This window comes from Hydra vulgaris, chromosome 08 (assembly GCF_038396675.1).
Source record: "Hydra vulgaris chromosome 08, alternate assembly HydraT2T_AEP".
NCBI classification, from domain to species: Eukaryota; Metazoa; Cnidaria; class Hydrozoa; order Anthoathecata; family Hydridae; genus Hydra; species Hydra vulgaris.
Genome location: NC_088927.1, coordinates 49,330,001 through 49,342,500, shown reverse-complemented (window position 1 = coordinate 49,342,500; position 12,500 = coordinate 49,330,001). Strand labels below are relative to the sequence as shown.

Here is a 12,500-nt window from a genome sequence, read left to right as displayed (position 1 = left end):
ACTATCACACCAGACACTGCAGCATCATCTTCCTCTGACAAGGAAGAGAATTGGCTATTCTGTACAACAAATATAAATTATATATATATACTGTATACATAAATCGTATTTTAAAAAATAAATCAAAACCCTCGCCCTTCAAAAAAATTCCTTCCTCAGTACAAAAAGTAGACACACTAGTTTTGTAATTTGCTGAGAAGATCTTTCACTTTGCTCATAGCCATACAAACAGATGCTTATAATTCCAAGACATTCAGCAGTATCTTGACGAGGGCCCAAAAACTTTATTGTAACACACTAAAATTTAAAGAAAAAATCAAAAAACCACAAAAAAGTTATCACAAGTGTAATAAACAGCATGAAAAACAAGCTTTGAATTGTCCATGAACTGTAGCAAAACTGTTTCATTTATACAAAGTTATACAAATTCAAAGTGATAAAACAGATTTTTTTTATAATACTTTTTAACACTGATATTACATATATCTTCAATTAGTTTACATTTTAAATAAATATATACATCTTATTATATATATTACTAATTAAATATTATAATAACAATATAACTGTATAATATAATATAATAACAATACAATTATATAAAATAATATAATACTTATTAATGTATAATATAATATAGTAACAATATTTATAATAATAAATATAATATCAATATTTATAGTAATTTATAATAAAATTAATACAGATTGTTTACATATTTTGTACTACCTTCATAATACAAGTGTTCAGTTAGCATGTTTTTTAAGTTACTTACACTTCCTGTTTTGATTTTGTCAACCGGCACATCCCAATCAATCCTACATAATCAAAACAATAATCAAATAACTAATTAATACAAGTAATCACTATTACCCATTACTAATTACTATAAATATAATAATTATAAATCACTTAATTGTGTGCAGTAGTAGTGTTTGATTTGTAAGCAAAAGATTTTTTTGAGGTATTCATGAGATATTCTTATTAGAAGAGTTAAAACCCAATTTTGATAACATATTACTTAACTTATTTTTCTGTCTATTGGTACTTGTTTTAGAGTTTGAAAGAGCTGCACAAACTATTAGGCTGTTACTTAGAAATATAGAGGCACATGTACTGCGAAATAAAAAAGAGATGTTTTGGCAAGTAAAAAAGTATTCATTCTTAGAGGTCAGTTCAGTTCATTGAATTGTTAATGATTAGACAACAGTAAAGTAGATATCGGAGTTCTACACAATTAAGGTGAAATAAACTTGCTTACTGGTAAAAATACAAAACCAGTTTTTACTGTTTATTGTGTTATTACTATTTTCTACTTTGTTTCTGTCATGCTAACCATTATAATTTTTCATTCTATATATCATTCCTACATTATATGAGCCTATGAGAGTAAAAGTGGACCAAGTCCAATTTTTTTCAAATGACCCTTATGTATGTAAAACTGCTAAAAATTTGCTATATTTTTAGAGCAAAAATGGACCTAGTCCATAACACATTTATTTCTTATTCAACAGAGGGCAGCACATTTTTTCTAGTATAGTGACTTTCGTCACACAGTGACGAAAGTCACTATACTAGAAGTCACAGTGCATCTCGCCGCTTTCTACCTGCTCATTTGACGGTATCCACTATGCACGACATGTATAGAGAAAAATGCATACAGGATTCAGTCGAACCCCAAAAAGAGTGGAAATTTCGAGACATTTTTAATCATGAATTTAACTTGACGTTCCATCAGCCACTAAAAGATACGTGCAAGAAATGTGACATTTTTAAAACAGACATTGAAATAGAAAAAACTGAACACAAAAAATCTCAACTAAAAGCAGCGCATGAGATTCATTTGCGCAAAGCAGAGAAGGCGCGTCAATCCTTAAAACTAGAAAAGGAAAATGAAGACAATAAACATGCATCTTTTTGTTTTGACCTGCAATAGGTCATGTCATTGCCTTGCCTTACAACCAATGAAGTTTATGATTGCCGGCAATTATCAGTGTATAATCTAGGCATTCATGACCTTAAAAATGACAATGCAGTGATGAATGTATGGCATGAGGAAACAGCCTCACGAGGTGCAGGTGAGATCGGTTCATGCTTATTGGCATATTGTCAAAATCTGGCAAATTGGGATATTACGTCTATTACAGCATTCAGCGACTCGTGCGGCGGCCAAAATCGAAATATAAAAATTGCACTGTTATGGATGCATTTGACGCAGACGACGAGTATTGAACTGGTGAATCATAAGTTTATGGTCTCTGGACATTCTTATTTGCCTAACGATGCAGATTTTGGAATAATAGAGAGAGCAAAACCAAAATCCACAGAGATCTTCGTGCCAGAACAGTGGTACAAATTGATCGAGAACTGCTCTATGAAGAAGCGCTTCAGTGTTGCAAGATTAAGCACTGATGATTTCAAGAGTGTGGAGCCCTTATTGAAATTGATTACAAATCGGAAAGTGGATGAGAGTGATCAGAAGGTCAACTGGCTGGATATGCAATAGCTGCAACTTAGAAAGAACGAGCCATACAAACTGTTCTTTAAATACTCTTTAGATGATGACGCATCATTCAGTTTCATTTCACTAGCGAAACGCGGACGTCAAACGAATCTTAGTGAAGTGAGTTTGGCTCCACTGTACTGTGGAGCAACAAAACTGAGCAAAGAAAAATCGAACCTATACGAAATCGAAGCTATTAAGTGAAGTTTTAGTTTGATAAATTTTTTATGCTATATATTTATTTATAACATATTTATAAATATTACGCTAAATATTTCATTTTTTAACATTTAAGTTTAGAATATTCAGTGAAGTGTTGCAAGTTTTGATATTTTACTACATGGACTTTAATGCAATTTAAAGTAAAAGTTCTAGTAAAGCAAAGCTATTTTGTAAAATAGACAGTAAAAAACTGTACGAATTGGCGCATGGTTCGACTTAACCAGGGTAAGATTAAGCAGATAATATGATAAAGCCTAACTGGAATTTAAAAATAAAACATCCTGAACATAGCATAGAAATAAATGAAATAGATCATTTTAAAATTGAAGTTACACTAAATAAATTAAAATTAAAGTACATCATGCATAAAATATGTGTGACGTCCTTTATTACAAATATAACTTCTTTATTAAAGAATATGCAAACTCTACTGTTTAAGCATATTTTGACTTAAGCAAAAAAATTATAATAAAAATATTCTCTTTAAAATCAACTTATATTTTCTCCCTCACAAGTTCTTCAGACAAGCACGATTTTTTACTCTTGCAATAAAACTAGCGAGCGCTATTTGTCGCTCCCAGAAGCCCATTTATGGGGGTGTTTCAGGTGCACTGAGCGATCGCTCCTGGTTCATCACAAGGCCTGTATAGATAATAACTACTCGAATATATATATATTTTAAAAGGAAAACTTTTTAATTTTATTTAAAAACATTTTATTATTCAAGACATGATTTGACTATATAAAGTCAGTTATAATATCATACTATAGTCAGTTAAAATATATTTGTTAAAAATGGTATAAAATATAGTATATAATTGTAAAAATGCTTTTTCGATCTGAGTACCCGGACTCGGCAAGTCTGTGGGTAAATACCAGGATTTGATACCCAGTTTAAGACTCAGCGAATCTCATGATTTGATTTCTTTAATTTTACAAACTTTTAAAATACAAAATAATTCAGGTAAAAGAGATTTGCAATTGCTAGAAAAGTTTTAAATGTTTTCTAATATTATACACATGACATACATAATCCTTACATATATGTTCCACAAACTTAACTTTACCTATTTATGCTTACACTTACAGACGTTTGTTTGTATATAATGTAAATAGAATTAAATTTGAATATTTTTAAATTTATATAAGTTACAAATTTATTAATAATTGATTATTTAAATAATTTTCATTGCGTTTTTATTTTTGTTATCATTATTTTAATATTATTATATTTATGTAATTTATATTTTTATATAAAAATCGTCCTTAATAACCATCATTAATAACAATATAAACTAATTCTGTTTGAACCCGTCTTTTCAATTATTTGGTTTTATTATAATTATTATACCAAAATTACTTATTTAAAATTAGAAAAGCTTTTAATAATAATGTAGTATTGATAAAGGAAATAAATAACTTGTTATTTGTTATTGCCATTCTTAAGTTTAAATAGCTTGCAGTTTGTTTGAGAAGTGTTTAAAGTTTTATAAACTCTATTGCCAAAAAATATTTATTAACAATTATTTGAACCAACATTCAGTAAATTTTTTTATTTAATTATTGTACCATATTTCATACACAACCTTATATGGTTGTGTATGAAATATGGTACATTAATTAAATAAAAAAATTTACTGAACATTACGACACAACCTTATATGGTAAACTTATATGGTATTGTAGTAACCTTATATGGTTAACAATAATCTCTAGAAGCACAACCAAAATTTTGACTGACTTCTATTAGAGATGGTTGATTGATAGCTAATACTACAATATAATACTATACTATAATATATGTATATTAGGGATATGACTTTTTTGCAACCTACTAGGCCTGTATCGTAATTCAATGAACTTTTATGTAAAAAGAACGAATAGATGTTTTATTTTGACATATTTTGAAAAAAGGTCACCCCAAAACCAAAAAATCGAATTTTCAATAGGAACGCTTTTGTACAGTAAATGAATATTAAAGGCTGAAGATGTTGTAAGAGTCATACTCCTGTTGTTATTTTATTTATTTATGCAACATGTACTGTGATATAACAAAAAACATTATGTGATATATAATTATACAAGTATTACAAAATTAACAGTATCAAAGCGTCTAGTACAACAATATACATAACTGTCTGTGTCTATAGGCCTACTGTGTTTAGTACATGGGTCACATGATGCTCACGTCTCATATAGAGTCTAGCGCTTATTACTTAGAATGAATCGAAGTTGCAGTTTGTCTTTCTTTCTGCAGGAAGCATACAGGTCTTGCATCACCTTGATTGCACGTTCAGCTATCTGATTACTTCGTGGTATGTCGATGACGGATGGCTCTTTCTTCCAGTGATTTTTGAATGACTGCAATGCCTTTTTGTAAGGCTTAAATACATCAGATAAATTCTTGAAGTCATTGTCATTGTACTTTTGACTACTAAACCAATGTTCTGCCCACTCATATGAAATGAACCTGCAAACCTTCTCCAAATTCTTTCTCACTTCAGGCATAAGAATGAACGCCAGAATGGCGAGAATGGCTCTTGAGTTCCATCTGGCATTGCTCATATTAGGAATGTTCTGAAAGTGAATCAGAGGGAAGTTTCTTTGTTCTTCATAGAACCTAAACACTCTTGTTAAATGGTACAAAAACTTCATATCGTCTCTCCACCCTGATTTATCAAGAATTTCTACAGTTCCATTAACAAACTTATCCTTCAGTTCATCATACTTATTCAACAGTTCAGACACAAATGGGTATTCAATGTTTGGAGATTTGGTATCACCTCTAAGTTCTTCGTCCATCACCAGACGGAGAATCCTGTCTAGTACGTGATGCTGACAACCGATAAATTGTGGTATTGTGACACGCTTTAATTTAAACATACGTTGCAACTTCACAACAACTCCATTTCTCTTCCCAGTATTGACGTTTGTTGTATCAGTAATGATCATCTTAATTGAATTCCACAAATTGTATTCATCAATAAGTTTGGCAATTTTTTCAGCAACAGTTTCAGCTTTGCCATCTTTTAAACGCAGTGCATCAAGTTTCACGTCAGTTCTTTCATTCTGAAGTACAACTACCTGATATTCCTTATCATCTATTCGTTTGCCGTCAAAGTGTAAGGACCACTGTTCCATTTTAAGTTGTTGTATCATTTCTTTTTTTAATTTACCTGCCTCTTTGAATATGGACTTGTAAATTGCTGATTGACTTGGAGTTGGAATATCAATACCTTGTTGTGATAATACATTGCATATTTTAGCAGCTTTCTTTGTGGAAACTCCACTTGATGTAACCATACTTACAGCAAATTTACTTTTGTAGTGCTTTCTAGTTTTTTTCTGAGTGTCGTCATCATCGTCTTTATCACCGTCGTCGTCTTCATCATCTTCACTCTTACTTTTGCAGTTTTCAGATTCAGTACCACTGTCTGTGGTAGACAGGACTTGTGATGTGGAAGGTATTGCTGTTCCAGACTGGACTTTCCTTCTCTTGGAAGGGTGAATGGTTTCTTTACTTGCCACTTGTCCTGTTGAGTACCCCACCTGTCCTTTACTTTCTTTTTGTAGGTGGTATAGACGTTTATCTTCCGAGGATAACCACTGGCCATTCACTTTCGTGATGTCAAATAATGCATTGAGAACATCATATTTTCCACGCTTGACACATTCATCATAGACCTTCAGCACCTTCATAAGCTTTGCTCTTATCACTTGATCAGACACACGTGGAAAATTCAGTTTATTGTCCCACAATTTTGTAATTTCCTTAGAAATTTGGTCTATTCGTTCTTTTCTTCCTTTAACATATGCTCCGAGAAACTGGTATCTTCCTACGATCTGCAATTGAAGTGGTGTTCTGGATTTTTCATCGAGTGAATGTTCTTCTACAGCCACGCTTCCTCTTCTTCTGTGTGACTCTTGAAATCTCACCAAATTTTTAGTCCAAGTCTTCTTGTTCTTTGTTACTGTGGTATGACTTTTCTTGTGAGACATCATATAATATTGTTACGACTTTACGGATAGCTGAGCGTGAATATCCGTTTAATAAAGTCGTTTAATTAATAAAATACTTTAACTGTATAGTAATCCAATTATAGTTCGATAATCCAGTCAATGTTGATAACAGTTCGATAATCCAGTCCGTATCCTAACGATAATGCTACAACTACTTATACTTCGTAGCGTCTTTAGTTCGCTACAGTAGTTCCTTATTAGCTCAGTTACACGCAGAGTACTTCATAGAACTATTCACATTATCAACACTGAGCTCTGACAGCAGCTCGCTTATATAATTATTTAGAGCTTCCAGAATGTTCTACTATGTTCTATAATCTTCTACAGTTTGTTACAGTCGTCTATATCACCGTGGTAACACAATGACGTCATCACATAACAATTCCAAGTATTTGCCGGCACACGGCCGTTTCGTTGCCATGGTAACGTGTAGCGTTATATTTATAAATTCATAACAAAATAATGAAATAAATAGAATTAAGCTGAGAATTAAGCTTAAGATTAAAACATCGGTCAAAAATGAATGTATAAAAATGGTAAATCAAATTTTTATTTTGGGGGTGACCTTTTTTTGTTGCAGAAAGCTATTTGGGCCTTTTTTCATAATTTTAGGTAAAAGTTCATCGATTTATGATACAGGAAACATTTTATTTGAAAAAAAATTAAAAAGTCATATCCCTAATGTATATCTATATTAATATAGGTATATATAATATATATATGTATATATATCTATATACAGTATATGTATAACTATATTAATATATGTATAGCTATATTATATTGTTTCATAGTATTAACTATATAATAAAACATAAAAATATTTAACTCACTCAGTAACACATTTTTTTTTAAACATCTTCGCTTCCAACAAGGCTACAAGCAACCACTAATTAAAGTTAGAAGTTACTGGAAGAGAAAAGATTAAGATTGTAGAGCAATATATTGATTGATGAATGACTTAAAGGATTGCAAATTATATGAATCAGGAAAGCAAGATGAAGAAAGCTAATTCCAAAGAACTGATGTTTGAGGAAAAAAACTAGACGAATAAGAGTTTTTGGAGCACTTAGGAACAGTCACAGAAAAAAGGATGAAACTTAATTAAATGGCGAGTAGCACGAGAATGAATTTTAGAAGATGGCACAAGAGGCGCTAGCTCTTTAGAGCAATGCCCATTATAGAATTTATAGAAAAGAGATAGTGAATAGAATCTGAAGTAAAAAAGTGTCGAGCTCGATAAAGAGATGCAACCTTAGCAGATGCTTATTTTCCAACTGATTTGATATATGGTTTCCAAAAAAGATCGGAAGTAAGAGTTAATCCTAGAAGATGAAGAGTAGATGACTCATCGAGTACATCACTGTTCGTAAATATAGTAGGATCTAACTTATTGCGATGTAAATTTACTTACCATTCTTTGTCTATGTTAAAAAAAGCAACTGGATCATAAGGAGAATCTTCATCATCATTAAATCCTCTAAAAAAAAAAAAATGAAAAATAACTAAAATATATAGAAAACAACATTTATGCCATAAAGTTAAATTGATCTATATATACATCTTTTTTACAAAAAAAACCTAACCTTTCTTTATATTTTTTATATTCTTCTTCACTGCATGTATCATATTTCTCCAAAGACTGGTAAAATGTCTCTCCATTTTCATCTTTTCTATAAAATTTATTATGATTAAAACTTTATATATATGAAAAGAAAAGAAACAAATGAAATAAGTATAACATATTAATAAATAATAAACACATTAAGAACATATACAGTCAAAAATAAATTGCAGCTAAGCAACAATAGAGAAAAAGTTTTTTTTACATGTTATCTGCATCAAACACAAATATTAGACCAGCTTTCGGACACCAGGCTCCTTTTGAAAACTAAAAAAAAAAAGCGTTTTTTTAAAAAGCTATTGAAACTCTTTAAACTATTACTAAATCTGCAATTTTGACCATATGACTGAAATATGACTGAAATAATAGTTATTGAAACAGAGCCATCAATGAGCTTTGGTTTATTTTTAAACCAAAATTTTTAAACAACTTGAAAAGGTTATGTTCTATATAAAATAACGTAAATAACAATAAAAAAACGTAATATGGGCAAAGAATAAAAAAAACTTTATATGAGCATGGCATTGGTGTAGTCATTTTGGTGTAGTCACTACACCAAAATGTAGAATTTGCCCACTCTGTGGATCTCATATTCCACTCTGTGGACCTCATATTCCACTCTGTGAACATCATATTCCATATTCTGTGAACCTGGATACAGTTGAATTAAAGCAATGGAAACTGAAGTAGCAAACCAGTTTTTTGAAGTTATGAAACTTTGTATTAAAATTTGACTGTAAATGAATGTAGATTATTTTTGATGCTAAAGTTACAGCAATCATTACATGAAAACTTTTTTTTCATTGAATAAAAACTGTCAACTCTTTTTTTTTTAAGTATTGCAAAAATAAAAATTTTGGTATAACTATTCTTTCTTAGTTGTTGTTGTTCTTTACTTTCTTATTTAGCCCCTTTTTTATAATTTAAAAGTTAAAAAGTCTGTTTTAACTTTTAGTATTTTTAAAACTTTTTTACTATTTTTAAAATTTGAATCTCTTGCATAAAATAGTTGTGTAAAAATTCTTTGATTAAATACCTTAACATTTTTAACAATCACTTGCTGTCATTTGATTCTTTACTCCTAATGAAGCTGATATGAAAATAATAAAATAAGTTTTTATTTTTTTATCTAAAATTATCTGTCATCACTTTGTCGACTCTGTCCAACAGGTCATAAAAACCACTTTCATTTGTAATAAACTTATCTGATGCTACCGTAACATTCAGATAACATATTTGATGCCATATTTCCGCCTTTTGATACTATATTTGATGCTTCTGCTATTTGAAACCACACTTAATGATTCTGCTTTTTCTGCTTTGTTTTTAACTTTTGTATGTGATTAGGATTATTTACTTTATTCACATAAAAGACCAAACAAGATTATTTACTTTCATCACATAAGAGACAAAAAGTGAAGATTTGTATTTACATAAAGTACATTTATTAAATAGTGGTAAACTTAATAAAAACATGTGATCTGATAAATAAAGATGATAAGATGTTAAAATTAACAATTAGAAATTCTTATTTCAGTCAATAAAAATATTTTAGGTTGCACTTTAACAGAACATGGTAAATTATTGTTTGGATATTTTAATAAATTTTTCTAGCTTTTTTCTGTCAAGCACGATCATAATCATCATCTGTCAAGCACGATCATAATCATCATCTGTCAAGCACGATCATAATGAATATTAAATGTTGAATTAGGTTAACGTTACAGTTCATACTTTATTAACAAAATGATCAGATCATACTCAATCAGGGAATCCAAATTTCTACATACTTCCTTTTTTTATACTTAAAAAGCATATTTGGAATGGGACTTTTTATCTACCCCCAGTATCTTCTTTTTGTTTTGAAAATGCATACTTTTCTATTTTTCTAGTTCATAGGAACTATTCAAAAGCTTACTTTCATCTTAAATGTTTTATCATTGATCCCAACTAGGATAAAAAAATAGTTTCCCTTATAGATTTTTGCACAATATGAACAGAACATCATATGGCAGAATTTGGCTTAAACTGGTGTATTAGTAAAAAATATAAGATTAAAGTTGGTAAAAAATTAAAGTAAGAAAATACAATAGTATTGTGCATACCTTAATACACTGTAATAAGAATATATATATATATATATATATATATATATATATATATATATATATATATATATATATATATATATATATATATATATATATATATATATAAAACATATATTTATACAAACCTTCATAGAAACTCTTGTTAACTGAATGAGATTTCCTGATTTTAAACCAAAAGTGAAATTGCACTTTGTTTTTCCATTAGAAGTGAAGTATGCTAAAAACAGATACCATATCAATAGAGTCAAAAATCTAACAATACCAACAATAATAAAGATTAGAGACTTACTATCACCAGATTTTGTATTTTCTTGAAGAACAACAGAAGGACCTTTATCTTTGGCACCTCCGTCACAACATAAGACAACAACAGGAAGTTTTTGCCCTAAAGTATTTTTAACAGTAATTATGCTTTGGTTATTAATGTATACTTAGAAGTAAAAAACATACAAAAAATGATGTTACTCTTTTTTCTTTAAATTAATGTCACAACCCTCTCATAACTCAATAAATCTGAAACACAACCTTGGGGAACTGGGTTGGCTACTGCCTGGAAACCATTACATTGTTGTTTAATGTTTATACAACAAAAAATAAAATAGCAAAACACATGCAACCTAACATATCTAAAATTTTAGGTGTTTTTTTTTTAAACAAGAAATGTCACTTAAATGAAAAATATGAGGGCGAATATTTCAAGGTCTATAACATCAATCTCACAATTGCATTAAAAAAAAACTATTTTATGAGAATAATCTAAGAGCCTATACGTTCATTTATAAAAGCTAAAGATTTCTCTGCGCATGTTTCAGATACAAGTAGGAGCGATAATCAATAATGTACTTTAGATCATGGTGGCCTTATCTGGTAATAGGTACCAAACATGTTTATAATACCAGATAAAGTTTATTCAATTTACAAAGTAGTATTAGAAATCATGCCATTCATTGTCAGACACTGATCATAACAGCAACCCTATGCACCCTTAAAAATCAAAAAATTATAACTATACTTATGTTATAGTATAAAAGTGGAAATTTATACAGGTTACTTAGGGAACTATTAGAAGATGTTTCCTCATTAACCAGACGCTTTCTACAGTTCTAACCCCTAGCCAGGCAAATCTATGTTAGCAATATTGCTAATTTCATATGTAAAAATGTTATAGCAAAAAATCTTAGTTACTTAACTTAACTGAAAATAATTGCTGTCGGATTGCATAAAATTGCTGTCGGATTGTATAAAATTGCTGTCGGATTGCATAAAAAAAAGTACTTGTTTTTAATAGCATTCAATAACTTTTAGGTAAAAATTGTAATAAAAATGATATAAATTTAAAAAGGAGTTTTGGTAGATACAATATTTTATCGAAACAACAAAAAACAATGGCAATAACTGTGATAATTGTTTAAATATTTGAGATAAATAGATTGTCTGTCCAAACCAAAATGCTCAATCAATGTAAGATTTACAAGGCTTTAGAAAATTATTTAGTTAAGGATGTAACGGCAACATATTTATTATAATTGTTTTAAAAATTACCAAAAAGTAGTACCATGCACATTACTAATTTTTAACCATGCATTACTTTGGTACTGCTATTTGCTAAAAAGTTTTAAAAGAAGATTATAAAAAGTTTTTTTCTTTTGAAAAAATTAATGTTTGCACAATGAGAACACTCCAACACACTAATTTTTATTTAAGTCAATCAATGTATGCCACTTTAAATATATTTAAAATAGTAAAATTAATAATATAAAATGATGTTTAAAGTATTAACTTAAATTATGAATAAAATGTTAGTTTATTGCAACAGCTGAGATAAAAACCAGGCTGTCTAATTAGCATTTTAATTAATCTTGTTTTGATTCAGAGATAAAATACTTTTTCATGATTCCTATAAATGATTATTAATACTCTCTGAGATAACCATTGTCAGTATATTCACCAAGTAAAATGTCCTTGTATTTGAGACTACGTTTTTTTTTTTGTCTTAATATTGTCTGTATTTGAGACTACG

At 29.4% G+C, this 12,500-nt stretch overlaps 1 protein-coding gene across 1 annotated transcript in view; it reads right to left on the bottom strand.

Annotated features, from left to right (window-relative positions):
• Window positions 1–12,500, bottom strand: part of LOC100206316 (zinc finger ZZ-type and EF-hand domain-containing protein 1) — a 114,892-nt gene that overhangs the window by 71,187 nt on the left and 31,205 nt on the right. The window contains exons 18-25 of the mRNA XM_065803871.1: window positions 10,770–10,865; window positions 10,606–10,697; window positions 8,575–8,636; window positions 8,332–8,418; window positions 8,160–8,225; window positions 776–818; window positions 178–297; window positions 1–59 (exon numbers count right to left, since the gene is read on the bottom strand). The exon at window positions 1–59 is cut by the window's left edge and continues 46 nt beyond it. Of these exons, the coding sequence (XP_065659943.1) occupies window positions 1–59; window positions 178–297; window positions 776–818; window positions 8,160–8,225; window positions 8,332–8,418; window positions 8,575–8,636; window positions 10,606–10,697; window positions 10,770–10,865 (625 nt within the window). The remainder of the gene's footprint in view (window positions 60–177; window positions 298–775; window positions 819–8,159; window positions 8,226–8,331; window positions 8,419–8,574; window positions 8,637–10,605; window positions 10,698–10,769; window positions 10,866–12,500) is intronic.